Source organism: Rhineura floridana, chromosome 3, assembly GCF_030035675.1.
Source record: "Rhineura floridana isolate rRhiFlo1 chromosome 3, rRhiFlo1.hap2, whole genome shotgun sequence".
Taxonomy (NCBI): domain Eukaryota; kingdom Metazoa; phylum Chordata; class Lepidosauria; order Squamata; family Rhineuridae; genus Rhineura; species Rhineura floridana.
In genome coordinates this window covers 33,551,005-33,569,244 of record NC_084482.1, presented here as the reverse complement: position 1 = coordinate 33,569,244, position 18,240 = coordinate 33,551,005, and the positions used below count along the sequence as shown (strand labels likewise).

The following is an 18,240-nucleotide window of genomic DNA, read 5'->3' as shown; positions in this document are numbered from 1 at the left end:
CTCGGTCAGTTTTACCTAGCCTAAGCATGATTGCATGGGAGTAGATCCCACTGAACTCAATAAACATGTAAATGATCACACCTGTCTTTCTCCTCCCCTCCCCCTCCTGCCTGCTCCGCTCCCGCTCTGCCCTCCCCTCCCTCCTCCTCCTCCCTTCCCCATCCCCTGTGGTCAGTTTCATCTATCTTAAGCATGATTGCATGGGAGTAGATCCCACTGAACTCAATAAACATGTAAATGATCACACCTGTCTTTCTCCTCCCCTCCCCCTCCTGCCTGCTCTGCTCCCGCTCTGCCCTCCCCTCCCTCCTCCTCCTCCCTTCCCCATCCCCTGTGGTCAGTTTCATCTATCTTAAGCATGATTTCAGGGGAGTAAATCCCACTGAACTCAATAAGCATGCAAATGATAATCCATTTTCAGCAAACTTGCACAAGATCCCATTTCTTACCTCCTGGATTAAAAAGAAGAGAAATTCACTAATAGGCAAAAAATCCATGCCTATAGCCCACAGATATTTCTATCAAACTTTAAAAAGCAGGCAATTGGGCAGCTATAGTGAATGCACCAGGGGTGCAGGAGACCTGACCTCCTCTCTGACATATTGTACTGCCCTACAAATTGGTCAAAATGCAAACACAATTTGGGTTGGTCTTTCACAGTCCAATCCACTTCCTGTCTGACTTGGAAGAATTTGGTAACATGTGCCTCTTAGCATAGAGATCTATAGCTGCTGAATTTCCCTGCTTTTTAAAGTTTGATAGACATAACTGTGGACTATAGGTACATTCTTAAACCACAAGGTTTTTTGCCTGTTCGCGAATATTCTTGTGTGGTAGGAGCATGTTGCGCCCCCTATAGCAACGGGAATAACACAGCCACACACAGGTTTATGGGTGAAGTAAGGCCACAACTTTATTGGTAAGAGCAAGTAAAGCCGGGTTGGCTTGGCAGTAGGGCCAGGATCCGCTTCATTCTGACAGGTCATGCTGGAGGAATGCTGAATCAACCAACAAGCAGTTGGGAACTACCCTTGGGAGTTGGCCCGCTTTAGATCCAAGTGGGGTGTGAACCCAAGGCACCTGTGGTCCCGCTGACCAACCAGTGGGAGGGGTTGTGAGCTGGATGAGGTGGCCCCTCCCAAGCTAGGGGTGTGGCCATTGTGTACCCCCACTGGACTCCTTATGGAAGTCCCCCTTACGATTGATCCTGCCCAATGCCATTTCCGCCACAAGGGAGGGGAGCTGTGCTTCCTGACCTGCCACCAACCCCATTCACTTTCTGAAACCAAGCCCACAGTCCTTTGGTGAGATCGCCAAGCCAGGCATCATTCCCCTTCGTGAAAAGGTGAATTCCATCCATATGATAAAACTCAGGGCACAAGCACCTGATGAGCAGGTGACAAACAATGAGGCCCCCTTTTGCTTGGACCACTTTTGCTATGGCTCTGCTGACACGGCAGTGGGTAGCCTCGATGGTCCCCAGCTCATGTGCATTTCTTCACTGGAGCCTCAGAAGCCAGGCTGACCACCCCAACAACATGGATGGGTACCTTTCAGCCAAATGGGTAAGGTCAGATATTGCAGACCACTTCAAGTCAACACCCATCTGAGTGCCGAGGTCATTCTCCCCCAGGTGTATGAGCAGCAAGTCAGCAGGGCCATAGCAACAGAACTGTTGATCCAACAAGGGTTGAAACTGTTCCCACCTCATACCACGTCTGGATATCCAGCGCACTCTCGCCCAGGATGACACACCGAGCTGTTCAGACCATAGAGTGGATCTAGCATGATGCTTGGCCCAATGAATGATGCTGTGACTGAAGATCCACACCCTTTTTAGGCCTGAAAAAGATCATAGGTTACTGGCAGCTTTGGATCTCGCTTGTTGGCGTATATAGCTTCTAAAGGCATGAGATCTCCAGCACCCAATGGCCTTGATCTGAGTTGTATTCAAGCCCCACTCTGCTGCTGAAGTGGCAGCCCCAATCCTAAAGGAGTGTGTGCGAAACTCCTTCTCTGGGAAGCCTGCCTTTGCCAGGCATAGCCTGAGCACCCCTGCAAACTGGTGCCTTGTGAGGTGAGATCCATCCTTATGAATAAGAAGTGCCCTGAGTTTGGAGGCCGGAGGCAGAGATAAACCTTGGTGTCATGAAGTGGGCAAGGCCCCCCTTTTGGAGATGGCCTGAGTGAAAAGGAAGAACCCTTTGCCCTTTGGTCTGTTTTTGATTCCCGAATGGTCACTGACAGCTTGGACTTGGAAACCATGATGTCATCCCATCGAAGGGATACAGCTGAGGTATCTCCCTTACCTGGCACCGTGAACTCCCTGACCCTCAGGGCCCCGAAGAAAGCTAGTGTGAATGCTGCCTTGAACAGCGCAGCTTCATAGCTGGACCAGCATACCACATGTAGTTGTTCCAGTATGCAAGAGAGAATGTCATATGTGATGGGGTGTTGCGAGTCCTTCCTAGGTGGATCCCTCCTCCGCCATCCTTCAATGGCTCTCCGTGCCCTTGCCGAGTTGCAGGGGTCTGGGTAACCCAGTGCCATGGAAAGAGGGAAATGGCGGCTAAATGGGATGTCCTGGTCTTGGTCCTGGGGGCCTGTCTCAGATGGGATAGGTAACTGAAGACTATAGCTTCAGATGCTGGCCAAGGTTTTTGGGATCCCTGCACTTTGGTGAAATTAACGAATGCTTCCCCTGCTGTTGTGTATGAGCGGAAAGTGGAATGTGCAACAGAAGCTAATCCTCCCAGGGTGCTAATACTCCCTGGGTGATGTTATTGTCCCAATCGCCCACAGTGCTTCCGGGAATGGCTCTGGTTCCATGTCGGCCAAGGGGGTGAGGGCTTGAAATCTGTCTTCCTGAAAGCGAGGCAAGGCGTCTGCAATGTTGTTGTCTACACCTGGAACATGACGTGCTGAGAAGGATATGTTAGCCTCCAGGCACAAAAGACAAATGCTCGAACCAAGGTCATTACCCTCTCAGAGCGAGATGACTGCTTATTAATGACCCTGACCACTGCCAGATTGTCACACCAAAATCTGACCGTGTTATTCCTGAAGTGTACTTTCCACAGGGACACTGCTACCACTATGGGAAAGAGTTCGAGAAACGTGAGATCCCTGGTAAATCCTGAAGCCACCCAATTGCTAGGCCAGTGCTTGGCTCACCAATGGCCTTTGAAGTATACCCTAAAACCCAAGCTCCTTGAAGCATCAGATTGAACCTGAAGGTCTGTGCCCACCTCCAGGCTGTCCTGCCAAAAGGACATCCCATTGTATTGCCTGAGGAAGCAGACCCAGACCTGCATGTCCTGCTTTATGGGCTTTGTGAGGCATATATGATGATGTGGCGAGGGGACCCCAGCTGTGGCGCTGGCAAGCCTTGCGCAGAATGCCCACCCCAGACTAATGACCCTGCATGCAAAATTTAAATGCCCAAGCAGCACCTGCAAATCTCGGAGCTTGCACTTTGGTTTTGCCAGCATCTCCTGCAAGAGGTTTTGCAGGTAAGCTAACTTGTCGGGGGGGGAGACTAGAGGTGGCTGCAATGGAGTCCAGCTGAATGCCTAAGTATGTATGGATTTGGGCCCTTCTGTTTTGTCAGGAGCCAGAGGGACCCCAAGGCGATTGGCCAGCCTCTGGAATGTACCCAGTAGTTCACAGCATTCCTCAGTACCAGAAGAGCCTGCAAATAGAAAATGATCCAGATAGTGGGCGACCTGACGGCTCCCTGATTCCTGGCAAACAACCCATTCCAGGAAAGTGCTGAAGGATTCAAATGCTGCACAGACAATGGAGCAACCCATGGGCATAGCCTTGTCTACATACCAGCATTCACCAAACTTGAACCCAAGGAGGCTAATATCCTGGGGGTGTACCGGAAGGAGACGGAAGGCTGATTGTATATCACACTTGGCCATGAGTGCCCCTGGCCCGCATTCCCTCACTATCTGCACTGCCTGGTCAAAAGTTGCATTGCGTACCGAGCATTACTCGGGTGGATTCCCCACCCCCATGGGGGTGGCTGATGTTGACAGCTCTCTGCCCGCAACTGCATCACCACCTCTCTCATCTCCTGCATAGCCTGCCAGAAGGCTGCATTGTCTGGCATGTTATCCGGTGAGGTGGGTGCCTGAGAGGCAGCAGTAGCTTGCCTACCTCTCCTGCCCCCGACACCTTTCTTACGCGGAGGTGAGAGGGAAGGCTTGCAGGCTGCAGTGGTGCGTTTTGGGGGGGGCATGGCAGCTGAAAGAAAACTGCAGAACTAATATGTTACTTCAAGGCATGAACTGAGAACCCTGGTGCTCACAGGCAGTAGTATCGACAGTAGCCCAACTCTCATGATATTGTGAATGGAGATAGAGTTGGGAGGGGTCTATACAGCCAAAGAGTATGCTCAGTGCAGGAATCCATGTAAAGATATGACAATACATGTAATAGCATCATCATCATCATCATCATAAAAGATAAGCAGTCGTGTTGCTCTAGGTCATCACTGGGGATCCTACCAGCACCGCCCTGCTCATGCTGGCGATGATTAGACACTGATAAGCATAATATGGCTCAGCACCCCAGTACTTAGAGTCTTCAGTATAAATAATATACAGTATAATAAATAATAATAATTTAAATGGGCCATTGCCCCCCCAAATGCTCTAGGGGGAAGCCCTCCCTTCTCTGCCTGCAGAGCATTTGGAGCCTTCTGCATGCAATGGATGCTCCAGGTAAAGCTGGAAGGGGAGGCGAGGGTGGCTGCCTAAAAGGAGGGGGGTTAGGTGCTGGGTTGCAGCTTCCCCCCCCCACAGTGCTCCAAGGAAAAAGCCCATCCGGGAGTGTGTGATGGCGGCCCAATCCCCCAGGTTCAGGACGAAGTTCAATAACAGTTCCCACCTGGCCTGCTGGCTGTCCAGAGCCCGTCGCTGGGTGCCGTCTCCTGTAGGGAAGAAGCCATGGGGCGGCTGCCATAAAGCCCTTATCCATACTGACCTTGACCTTGCTCTCTACGTGGACCCCTTAACAGTATGATCCAGCACGTCCTCCTCCAAAGCCGGCACACGAAGAAAGAGGTTGGCTCTCAGGAGACTGGGGCCTCTAAAGGCCCTGGTCTGGCTCCACCCCTTGGCTGCTCTGATGAGACTCCCCAGGATTGTGGGTGATCTCGCAAGAGCAGGGTCATAGCTGGGAGGATTCTAACTCCTGCCTCCCGTTGCTGCCTGGGGCTCACTCCACCCCACAATTAGCACCCCATGTGGAGGCTCGAGGCTTCTCTTATAGCACAATCATATACATGTCTACTCAGAATTAAGCTCCACTGTGTTCAGTGAAATCCAGGTAAGAGAGTACAGGATTGCAGCCTTAATTTCTTAGAGGGAAAAAGGAGAAACCTTGTTGGTTTAACTGTTTCAATCCATTTCAATCGGGCTTCAGGCCTGGACATGGGACTGAAACAGCCTTGGTTGCCTTGGTAGATGATATGAGGAGGACGTGGGATAGGGGCGAATGCACCTTCCTTGTCCTCCTTTATCTCTCAGCGGCTTTCGATAACGTTGACCACGTTATCCTCCTGGACCGCCTGAAGAGGTTAGGCATGGGGGCACTGTATTGCAGTGGTTCCATTCCTTCCTCTCTGGTAGGTACCAAAGAGTGGCATTGGAGGATGAGGTCTCGGATACTTGGCCTCTCACTTGTGGGGTGCCACAGGGTTCCATCCTCTCCCTGATGCTGTTCAACATCTATATAAAACCGCTGGGGGCAATCATCAGGAGATTTGGGCTGCAATGTCATCAGTATGTGGATGACACGCAGCTCTATCTCTCATTTAAATCTTCACCGAGGTTGGCTGTAGAAACCCTGTCCAAGTGCCTGGAGTCGGTGAGTGACTGGATGGGAAGGAATAAGCTGAAGCTGAACCCTGACAAAACCGAGGTACTGTTTGTGGGAGACAAGGGAAGGCTGGGGGATGTGGACCTGGTGCTCAATGGGGTACGATTGCCCCTGAAAGACCAGGTCCACAGCCTGGGGGTCATTCTTGACTCCCAGCTGTCCATGGAGGCTCAAGTCTCGGCTGTGAGCCAGGCGGCGCTGTATCAACTCCATCTGATACGGAGGCTGCGCCCCTACCTTCCCAACCATCTGCTCCCACCGGTAGTACATGCCCTGGTCACCTCTCGCCTAGACTACTGTAATGCGCTCTACATGGGGTTACCCTTGAAAACGGTCCGGAAGCTGCAACTGGTACAGAATGCGGCGGCTTGTCTGATTAAAGGCAGCCGCCGGCAAGATCACATCACTCCAGTGCTGAAGGAGTTGCACTGGCTACCGGTTGTTTACCGGGCCCAATTCAAGGTGTTGGTTTTGACCTTTAAAACCCTATACGGTTTTAGCCCAGTCTATCTGAAGGAGTGCCTCCAGCATCGTCAGGGATGCTGCTCAACAAGATCAGCCTCAGAAGACCTTCTCTCGATCCCATCGGTTAAAACAGCTAGACTGGTGAGGACTAGAGAGAGGGCTTTTTCAATAGTGGCCCCCACCCTGTGGAACTCTCTCCCAAATGATCTCCGCCATGCCCCTTCTATGATGAGCTTCTGCCGGGCCTTGAAGACCTGGCTCTTCAGGCAGGCTTTTGGGGTGGGTTAGGTTTTTACTGTTATGGTTTTAAATGTTAACGTTTTAATGTATTGTTTTTTATCTTGTACGTCGCCCAGAGTGGCTGGACAACCAGCCAGATGGGCGACTAATAAATTTAATAAATAAATAAATTAATGACATTCATCATTTAATTGGCTTGCAAAGCCCACTCTAGTCTGTTACTGATAAGTGTGTTTGTTTATACTAAATCCAAACTGGATACATGCTGTTCAGATCTCTCTTAAGAAATCGTTAATTGCTCAGATTGCAATAATGATGAAGGGCAACAAAATGGATTCTGTTAAAAAGTTTGTTTGCAAATGTGAAACTGCTTTTGAATTGTCTCCTTGCCATTTGGAACAGTGGAAAAATGTAGAAGGAAAATAAATCTATTTTACAAGCATAAGTAGGAATAATGCTTTTTAATGGTCATCAAAATGCTACACTTGAGATGTAAAAGCATGCCATGTAACAAGAACACACTACCAGATATGAAAGGGCAGAGGATGGTACTTTAAACAAAAATATCCTCATTGGATTTAAGCAGCGAGCATGAAAGAGAGAGGAGAGAGTGCAGTATAAAAGCTGAAAGCAATCACTTACTTTTATAAATGAAGAGCAAATGGATTACCATCCTTGATAAAAGAGCTGAATTCACAACTTTTCAGTGGTGCCATCAAAAAAAAGTTGATCAGCAGTATATGTATGAATATACACACATAAACCCAGAGGTGTGGGTCCTCTGACCCGTCAGATATTGTTGGACTCCAGTTTCCACCAGCCCTAGCCAGCTTGAGCTACACGCTGGCAGTGCCACCCTGAAAAGTGTTGGACTTGGATGTAGGGAACTCAAGTAATTCCTACTTATCTGGGAATGTCACTAGGTGGCCTTGGATAAGTATACTTGCCATGTTGGACAATATCTGCAGAAACAGATTCGAGCAGCTTGTTCAACGACACAGAACATGTAGCTCCTGTAATGCCCAAGTTCTCTGGAGGTGCCATGCATAATACCATTGCATCTGTAGAACCTGAGGCCTTTGCCATGGAAATAGGGCCCTCTCTGCCACCCCCATGGTCTGTAGTTGTCCAGGGGAGCAAGAGGGCGGGGAAAGAAAGGAGTAGTAAGGGTTTTCAGTTAGAAGGCCAAAGGTTCCATGGAAACCGTATATTCTACTACACGTTCATTGTGCACACAGGATACTCGGGCATAATGAGACCTGCACAATGGTCGCTGTGAAGCATGCATCTTTATGACATGAATGAACTGTCTAAACCAGAGGGGGGGAACCTCCAACCCATGGGCCAAATGTGGCCTGCCAGGCCTCCCCATTTTAGGAAAGCACCACCCACCTGCCGTGCACCATGATGTCTGGTGTAAGGCAAGTAAGGGCGGAACTTCGAAGGAAAAATTGGGAGCTTAAGGTGGGCTCCCAATTGCTCCTTTGCTGGAAGAAGGCACACTCCTAATCACCCATCAGTTGGTGGGTGGTAGGGACGTGCCTTGCTCAAGGAGGGGGAAGCAGTTTCCATTTGATGGAACCTGCTTCTCCCTCCTAGCACTGCTCTTTGAAGCCCCCTGCACTGATCCTTTCAACCTCCAAAGCCAAAGGATCGGCATGGGTTGGGGTGAGCGGTGCTTTCCTGTGCTCTCTTTCAACTCCTCTCACTTCCTACAGGGGGGATAACAAAGGGAAGAAAATCTTTCTCCCCTTTGTTCTCCCCCACCCCACTGTGGCTGCTGCTTGCTGCCAGTGCCGGAAAGAAGCCTGCATTTTAAAACATAGGTTTCCTTCTCTCAATTCTCAAGGGGGCAAAGGGAGAATGAAGGAGAGAAAAAAGCTTCTTTTGTGCCCCCCGCTGCTGCTGCTGCCGCTGCTGCTGTTGTGAGCAATGCAAGAAAATTCAGTCTTGGGCTACCTTCAGTGACAAGAGTCATGAGGGATTTTGAAACATGGGCAGGACAAGCCACCTGTCAATTGTGTCATGTGACTTCCTAAGGGTTGCATGGGGTAGACCTGTCAAATTTGGCCCATGAGGCCGATCCTGTTATAGGTCTGGCTCATAGAGGCAAAAAGGGCCCCCACCTCTGCTGTACGCTTTATTGTCCTTCTCTGGTAGGTGCAGGGCTCATCCAGATGTCTTGGGATGGGCCTGATCTATGGGTCTGTAGCCCCTGCTGTACTCCCACTGGTGTTATGAGGAGTCAGTCCAAAATTAATCCAGGATTTCTGGAGAAGGAAAAGGAGGATTTTAATGTCCATTGAGGAAGTAGCCACCACATAATTGGTGCAAGTGGCAAATGAGCCAAAGTGTTTGAGTTTACTTACGCTGTGCCGGTCTCAGCATTCTTAAAAGTTCTTCTTCACCCATTTCTCTTTGTTGTATTCACTATGATCAGATCAAAATATGTTTTGTTTAGGAAAAAAACCTGTACAAAATGTCAAATTACCTGTTCTTTAATCTTAAAGCATTTCTCCAATCACTGTAGAGAGATGGAAATGGTAAGGGCCTTTCAAGTATGACTGTTTCACTCACCATTTCATGTTACATATCCCATTTATCAGCTGTTGGTACTAATGTTGCCTTAGTACTATATAGCGGTAAAGGTCTTGCCTGTGTCACCTGCATGATGAAAATATTGGGTGGAATTTGCTAAGTGAAATACAGCTAAAGTTTACTTGCAACTTGAGCTGCAATCCTGTGTATACTTACTTAGCAGGAAGCCCCAATGAAATCAGTAAGAGTTGCTTCTGAGTAAACATGAACTTCACATCGAATTAGAACCACTGAAACAAGTTAATTGCACCTAACCTATGTCACATTACTTTCAACCAGAATGGCTAGAATATACCTAGACACCCTGAATGCCTGTGTCTTGACTGAATATGCAAAACTGGTTAATGAATTGCCCCATGTGGAGTACTGAATGGACCCAGGATTGCAACCACATGGAAGAAATAATGACTGGCCAGATGAGTCCATGGCCAGATGAGTCCATGGATACAGTTAGTATTTTGTGTCAGTGATTCGCACTAAAATGGCAGAAACCATTCTGTATCTGTGGAGTGATTTAGTAATTTTTCAACTGGTCTCCAATCTAAGTGAAAAAGCTATTCACTGAGCTCTCATTTCCTGTGATGAACCTTAGCATGATAAACTATATAGGCAGTCTTTCTGCTCTGTACCCACTCTACTTCTTGATGAGGGGGAAAAGGGAAAGAGAAAACATATTTTGCTCTGAAGCAGTAGAACCGCGTAGCAGTATCTAAGGCTTCCATTCCTAGAGTGCTGAGAGCTGTTAGGAGACCCCTAGTTCCATCACAGAGCTACAATTCTCAGAGTTCTCTAGGAAGATGATTAAGCCATTGTGAGAACTGTAGCTCTATTGTCTCCTAACAGTTTGCAGCTCTACAATTCCCAGGATTCTTTGGGGGAAGCGTTTACTGTTTAAAGTACTATGATGCTGCTTTACATGTATAGTGCAGATGGGGCCTATGTTAGGCTGTGTGTTCACCTGCATATGTATAGCTAGAGGGAGAGTATGTGGCCAACAGATGTAGGGATTAGAATATATTTCAGCATGGAATTCGTTAATTTAATCTCATAACTCATGGTTTTGCCTCATCTTGAGTCTACTGAAATCTTTCCTTCTGCTACTTGCAGACAGAATGATGAGTCAAGTGACATCATGATTTCTTACTGCCAGGCCGTTGGTGTTAAAAGAAACAAATCCGATGTAGGGTGGACTGTACCTGTCACTTCAACTTCACCTCCTTGTAGACATGATGAATCATTAGGTTACTTTATAAGGATCTTCTTCCCACTGAGTGACTCTGATGGTCCACCTAAACGCCTGCACAGCATGCCACCTGCTGGCATGGAGATAACCCAGCAATCATGTTCAGTGGCCCACCACTAGGGATGGGGGAGGAATTTGACTGAGTTTGCATTGAAAGGCAAATCTACCTAATTTGCATTTTTTTGAAACAAGATGCAAACTGAAACATAGCTACCCTTCAAACTTTGCACTTTTCCAAATTTCGCAATGCAGTTCTTCAGACAAGAATTGTGTATGCAAAAGGAAAGGCTATGGTAAAGTGTGCATAAAAATGCACATAATAGTGAAAATAACATACAAACATGCATTATGTTAGGGGAAATACCTTTGAAGAAATGTCTATATAAGAATAAATTGCATTAAAATGCATTAGCAGAAATTTGCACTAAAATGATGATGAAGTTTCATGAGGACTTTTTTAAAAAATTGTAACTCATCTCATTTTTCTAGTCTTAAGTTCAGTTCTCCACATTTCCACAACGCTCCACATTTTTTAAAAGAACAAATGTCCTCATGAAAATTAATCAAGAGGGACCTCTTGGATGGGAGAAATGAGGAGCTGGGAGAAACGGAAATTGACAGATCTGCCATCCCTAACCACCTTGTCCTGTTTGTTTCTCTACTTAGGACTGCAGAAGTGTAAGAGAATGTGTGTGTCTGTGTGTGCACATGGCAGATCAACTTGTCAGTTTGTCTAAATATGCATATACCACCTTTCTTTGTAAACTCAGGGCAGTTTCCAGCATATAATTCAAAATGACAATCGATAAAACTCAGAAGTCAGCAAAAAGTTTGTTTAACTGGAGGTTATGGGAACTAAACGTGAGCTATGGTAATAAAACATGATTTTAGATAGGCTTCTGAATGCTTCTAAATATGTCTGAGGACATGGGAATGGCAAGGCTACACGGTCCTTTTTAACACCTCCAGCTTTTTTCATAAGATCATGATATCCTTTAAGCCACAAGCTGATGTTTAATACTAGTAACACAACCACCTTGGTTGGATCTCTGCTGCTTCAGCAAGCACTGTGACAATTTCTGTGCTCACCTGCTGCTTCTGTCATTAGGAGGGAAGAGAGAGAGAAGGCTCAGCACATTGGCACAAAGGAAAAGAAGTGAAGCTGGAAATTAAATTTTTGAGCATTATGAGTGCAAGTAGAAGAACAGAGCAAATGAATTTATCTATTGGAGATGCATTTCATAGCATGTAGCAAACAGAAAGATCAGCAGAATATTCTGATCCTTCTCCTTTGAAGTCCGCTGTTGGATTTATTATTTGATAATGACAAAGGTTTGTTTGACATAAAGTGTCCTAAAATGTTTGTGTATACCTTACTAGAACCTTTGGTTGAAGTAACCTTCTATTTCATAGCTGAAATACTAACTTAAAGTCCATTTTGTAATCACAGCCACCATCACATGAATGACAGCTAACAAGTAGATATGAATACTCAACACGGCAGCCTCAAGAAATTATTGCAGGGAATGGTCATCATAGGTACAATTCATGAACAAGCCTGTGGACCAGCCACCACCTCTTGAGAGCCTCAGGATGACTGTCATTGCAGCTGTCAGCACTTTTAGATACCTGCCTCTAATTCAGCTGGACTTTCTCCTCTCCCATCACAGGGCCTTCTAACACCAACTGCCCTGTGGGAATAAACATCAGTTGCCAGCTCTTACAGAAGCAGAGCTGATCATTAGTAATTCTTTGTTTCATTTTTGGTGTTTATAAATGTGTATCATTGAATGTTTGTAAGTGTTGTGAGTTGCTTTGAGGTCTATAGCTGAAAAGGAGATATAAGTCTACAAAACAAACAAACAAAAACAGCTACAGCCCTCTCAGTGTAACTAATGGTAGTGAATCATGGCAGCATTGAGAATACTAGATGGGGGCTCTTCGTAAGTACCTGTGTTACCTGTTGGTGGTGATTACTGCTGCTACAGCGACTTGGAGACCTCTGTTTGAACCCTAACAGCTGTTTCACTGGCCTTTGTGCAAACTGGCCAAGGCAACCCTTTCTTTGGTAGCTAACAAAACAGTATTCAGTGTTTTTTAAGGATGTCCCTTCTCTGCTGCTTTTTAAAAGAAGCAGTTCCTTCTTCTTTAGAAATATATATATATATATATATATTCTGCAAAATTACATGGGATTATCTAAGAGTTATCTGCATTTCTGCTTTCTAAAATGCAGATAACCACAGTGTCCATAGTCGTTAGGGACACCCTGGGAAAGAAAGGAAAAACAACAACCACAATTCCTGTAACACTCACACAAGCAAACAGTGAAGAAGCTGGTCTATTAGGTGTCAGTCTAAATCCCTGGTTCTCCACAGTGGGGCTTGATGGAGCAGCATAGCCATCACCACTCCCCCCAGCCAGGGTGGAAGAAGTGGGGGCAGGGAAAAATCCCTTTGCTGTATCAGCTCCAAAGCCGGCACAGCGAAAATGGCTCAGATCGGGCCCACTGCCATCATGTGACAGCAGCAGATTCTGTGCTGGCCCAGCCCTACCCTGTCTTGTGCTGGCTACCACCAGTGGTAATGCCACCAGTGATAGCTTGTGCCCGCCCACCGTTTGGATGGGTGCATTGGAGTGCTCCTTGCTGGTGGGGCTACCCCGCAGACTGTGGGGCTTCCCCGATGGTGGAGGCTGCCAGGGCTTGGGCAGAGGGACACCTCCACCCCATCCAACCCCCCTCTAGCATGGTGGATTGGTGTTTGAATTGTTCTTCTCATCTCTTTAAAATCTGTATTCTTGGTTCTTCCTTATATTGACTTTTTCCACTCTTTGTTTGCATGGGGCACATAATACAAGTGGTGCTTGTGTCTACCTTCCCTCTTCTTTTCCCAGAACCTCTTGTTGAACCTTTCTTCCCTTTATTGTTGTTACAGTTCCTTCCTTTTGGGGCTTGGTAAATTCAGCCTGGAATCTTTGCTCTGTTGGGAAAAGGCAGTCACCGGTCAACATAGAAACCAGCCATATGATCTTCGACCCCTTCCTTACCCCTCTTCGCATAAATACAGGGGGCAGAAAGGTAAGATTCCAGAATACCTTTTGTTGCCGAAAAAATTGCAACAGGCATTTCATGTTGGCCCCTTTCCATATGTGTGACAGTGCGTTCCCTATCATTTGGGATCTTGGGCTCATAGTCTTCTATGTACTACACATTTTATCCTTGCATTATTGAAACCATACACATACTCTGCTATAAAAAACTTTTTCATCACTTGCTGTGACATGCTTTACATACTGTTTTTAATAGAGGGAAATTGTTCTTAATATATGGAGACTTCTACGTAAGACTACTTCTAACTCTAGACTTACAAAGGTTGTCTAGTACTCAAAGATCCCTGAACTTATCTGGATGCTTCATAAAGTTTTAGCAGTGTAGGCTGTATTATTCTCCAAGCCTTTAGATGTTTAATAACTTAGGAAAAACACTGGGCTGAAATCCCACCACTGTTGCTTGGACAGGATGAAGAGCAAACAGAAGCAAAGTGTTTACCCGTTGCAAGTAGGGGAGAGAGCGCTCCTTGCAAGTAATTGAATGCTTAGACCCAGAGTAATAGATGTTACGTGTGAATCAGTTTTTAAGTATGAGCATTGTGCCCTATGATGAGGCACTCAAAAGAGACTTGACTTTCCAATGTTGTAAAATGGTTTTCAACTTTACTGCTGCTATGTGCTTGAGACAAAGAAGCAAAGTAGAAGTCATTCTAATACCTCCAAAACTTTTGGAAAAAGGTCACTACTTATGCTCTTAAAAGCAAGTTAAGCATGTCTTCCACATGTTATAAGAAGGACAGTAATCATGCCAAAGTGCCACCTTTGGGCACTTTATCTCTGATTTGTGTGGCAGTTAAGGTGTTCTGCATCCAGCGCCATGAACCACCTAATTTGATTTCTCCAGGACAACGGATTATGAGCCCATTTTACAGCTAGCTGATTAGAAGATGTGGCTTTTCTGTTTAAGATCAAGAGAGGCATGTTCCAGGGTCTAAGCAAAAGTTGTAGCCTATTGCAGTGTGAGGTACCTTTGACCCTCTAGCCCCTGCAAGCATGGCCTATGGCCAGGGAAGATGGGAGTTGTAGTTCAGTAACATCTGAAGGGCCAAATGTTCTTCACACTTGACCTATAGCAAATTCTATCATGCTAAATCCTAAATGAGGGGTGGGGAGTAACATTGGGTAGTTCCAGCCATAGACAAAGCCTGAAATTGGGATTGTGGCCTGCAAGGGGAGCTACTCTTTAGATCACCATCAGTGATTCTGGGCCCTGGAACAAAAATGAAGATTATATCATTTAAATATATATACATATATATACAAGTATATATACAAGTATTGTAATGGATGTCAAACTCAATCATTTACCAGGGGATATCAAGGATACTGCCTGTGAGTATTTTAGCTAAGTGATGGCTGCCCATGATCTCAGTCCTTAGGATAATTGGAGACAGACAGAGATTTAGGAAACAGCTAATGCCTGTTAGCATGATGATAGGAGCATGGATGTAGATGGGAGCAACCCATAACCTACTGGCTTTAGAGTCTATAGAGTTCTGTTTATTAATTTAAAAATAATATCTGCCTTTCAGCATAAGCAGGCAAAACACCCTTCATTCACTTTACAGTAGAATAATGAAGACACAGTTTAAACACAATATCAAAAATACAAAAAGGCAGCAATTAAGAGTGGCACATCAATTTGCAATTCTTTTTAAAAAAGCATTTGTAAAAATTCATCAGCATTTTAGTGTACATTTCTCCTAATATGCACATTTTTATACAATTTTACCTAATACATATTTTTGCAAGCAGTTTCTTCTAATATAATGGATTTTATGTTGTTTTCCCCAGTACATGCATATTTATGACTCTTTCCCCCAATATACATATTTTTAGTGCACTGTTTTTAGCTGGAGAACTGCATCACAAAATTTGGAAAAGTGTAAATTTTGAAGGACGGCTACCTTTTAGTTTGCATATTGTTTTGGGAAGCAAGCATTTCCAGATGATGTATGGAATATTTCCTCCATTATTTACTCCATACAGCTTCCTTTTATTACAAAGAGGCTCTCCAGCTCCACAAGACTGTGTGTCACTGAAACATCTAATTGGATTCCAAGATCTGAAATATCAACTTGAGATGCTTAATAAGTTTACATGCAGATGAATTCCCCCAGAAGGAACGCAGATATAGAAGAAAATCCACATGTTGCAATTTTCTCATAATAATGCTGCCTTTGTCTTTTGATTATATGTATTTAAAAAGAAATCAACAAGAAGCCCATTTGCAGACAAACATTCTGTTGCTCTTCACAAGCAAGCAAAAGAAAAATAATTCCGCATTGTGTATTTTCCCTAGGTACTCCCATAAGTACCACTGGAACAAACAAAATAATATATTAAGAGACAAGTACAGACCCATGTCAATCAGACAATGAACACTGTGGGTCCTTATGCCTAGAATGATTTAAGTTCCTGAGACATTATTGAAAAAAGACTAAAAATATTGCTGATTTATTCATTTAGTTGAGTCTCATAGGGAGTGAAAATTGCATGAAAGAAAAGTTATGAAGTTGGTCCCCTGAAGGGCATACAGCTCTACTTTCAGGCTGTATAAATAGTTATTAAATATGTGCTTTGCCGTTTATATCCTATTGCTCATATTGCCAGACCAATGGCGTCACTAGGGTTGGTGTCACCCGGTGCGGTCGACTACCCTGAAAGAATCCTGGGAACTGTAGCTTGTTAAGGGTGCTGGGAACTGTAGCTCTGTGAGGAGGGGTCTGATAACAATTCTCAGCACCCTTAAGTAACTACAGTTCCCAGGATTCTTTTGGGAAAGCCACGACTGTTAATGTGGCACAAGAGTGCTTTAAATATGTGGTGTGGATATGACCCAAGCTATCCCAGAAGAGCACTGAGACTAACTGGTCATCTGTATGGGCCGTATGGCTGCAGTGCTTTGTATCCCACATTAATGCAAGAGAGACCAAATCTACCTGACTTCCTGGACAGCAGTCTTGTGCACGTTTTTTTGAGAAGCCAAGTGGGCTTTCTTCCGAGTGAACTTGCACAGGCGGATCGCTCTGCAAATGAAAATGCTCTGCTCTGCAAATGAAAATGCTCCAACCGTGCTCAGGTGCAGCAGCCTCTAGCCTAGCCTGGGCTGGTAACAGGCTGCAACGCCGCTGCTCCCATGCCCTGCCCTTCTCGCCAATATTGTTGTGGCCACCGGTGCTCTCTCTACCGCGTGCCACATGCGCCTTGAAATTCCTTCGCTTTTTGCAAACATTCCAACTCCATGCCACCCCAGGCCAATGGCGAGACGAGCTACAGGAAACCGCGAAAGGCTAAGCCAATCAGAAGAGGCACAAGGGGGGACACAAATTAAATCGGGGTGGGTAGAAGAGTCCTTAACGAATTAAAAAGTTGAAGCGCGTAACGGCAGCCAATCAAGGAGAGGTGCGCGAGAATTTTCTTTTCTCCTCCCCCTCCATCCGCTTGTTTTCCCATGTGCGACAGTCAAAGTTGGGCTTTTGAAGAAGAAGCCAGTCTGTGTCCCAGTGATTAAATCCCTGAGGCCCTGCCCCGCGGGAGATCATCCAGCTCGGTGGCGCCCTTCCCTCATGCCTCCGATGTGTTAGCGCGCGTGCGGGCAGAGCAGCTCTCCCCCGCTTCCTGGTGCCTAGGGGCGGGGTGGCTCTGGGTGTCACCCCCCTCCATGGTGTCACCCGGGTGCGATCCGCACCCCGCTGGTGATGCCCCTGTGCCAGACTCTTCCTCAGGGACAGTACCTATAGCTTTAAATGTGTCTGCACACTTTATTTGTTCATTAGTCTTAGAAATGCTATATAGCAAGCTAGATCATTGGTATGAGCACATATTTGCAGAGCTTGGAAGTAACTCGTTACAAATAACAAGTTACTTGTAATTCATTACTTTTTTAAGTAACGAGTGGGTAACTTTGTTACATTTTGCTAGTAATAGAATGACTAGCAATTTCCTTACTTTTTAGCAGCAACGGTAACGTTTCCTGCATTACTTTTGTACATTACTTCTTGGAGGGGGGAAGCAGGGGAAGTCTTCTGCTCCTCTGATTGGTGGACAAAAGACATGTGCCTCACGCTGGGCTTCTGCACACTGGGCTTCTGTGCAGAGTTGCTCTTCCCTCATGCTCTGTGGAGGCCATGAGGGAGGAGGCGGAGAGAGAGCAAAAGAAATGTTTCAAAAATGGAAGGTGGTGGAGAAGGAAGGAGTGGAGGGAGAAGCCAGAGGCAAGGATGAAGGAGGAGAAGGAGGCAGCAGAGGAAAGGAGGTGAAGAGCTATGGAGATGAGTGATGATATGTGTGTGTGTCTATGTGAATTAGGGTTACCCTTTCTGGCTTTCAGGGGTGATCTCTGGAGTGCCAGATGGTGGATCTCTACTCGCTTGCCCTACTGCCCTCCCCCTGCACCCGCCTGCAAGCCCGCTAGCTCACTCCCTCACTTGCCCTACCATCCCCCACAGCCCCGTGCTCTCGCCCCTCCACTGGCTTACTTGCTCAATCATCTTACTGCCACCCACGTAGAGGGGAAGAAATTGAAATACTTCTTCTGCCACTCAGTCCTCCAAAGGTTATTGAGCTCTGGTTCCTAGAGAGGCAGAAAGTTTGACAAGTGCAAGGAACCTGTAAGGAATGTCCCCTCCTTCCAAGTAGACAGGGAGGGAACTCGGTCTGTGCAGAAAACTTTGGTGAGGCTGATGCAAGGA

The 18,240-nt window shown here is 46.1% G+C and overlaps 1 protein-coding gene across 4 annotated transcripts in view; it reads left to right on the top strand.

Moving 5' to 3' along the window:
* CA10 (carbonic anhydrase 10) overlaps positions 1-18,240 on the top strand; it is a 463,009-nt gene that overhangs the window by 183,772 nt on the left and 260,997 nt on the right. For all 4 annotated transcript variants that reach the window (XM_061615291.1, XM_061615292.1, XM_061615290.1 and 1 more), the window contains one exon: positions 13,372-13,514. In XM_061615291.1, coding sequence (XP_061471275.1) covers positions 13,372-13,514 — 143 coding nt within the window. The remainder of the gene's footprint in view (positions 1-13,371; positions 13,515-18,240) is intronic.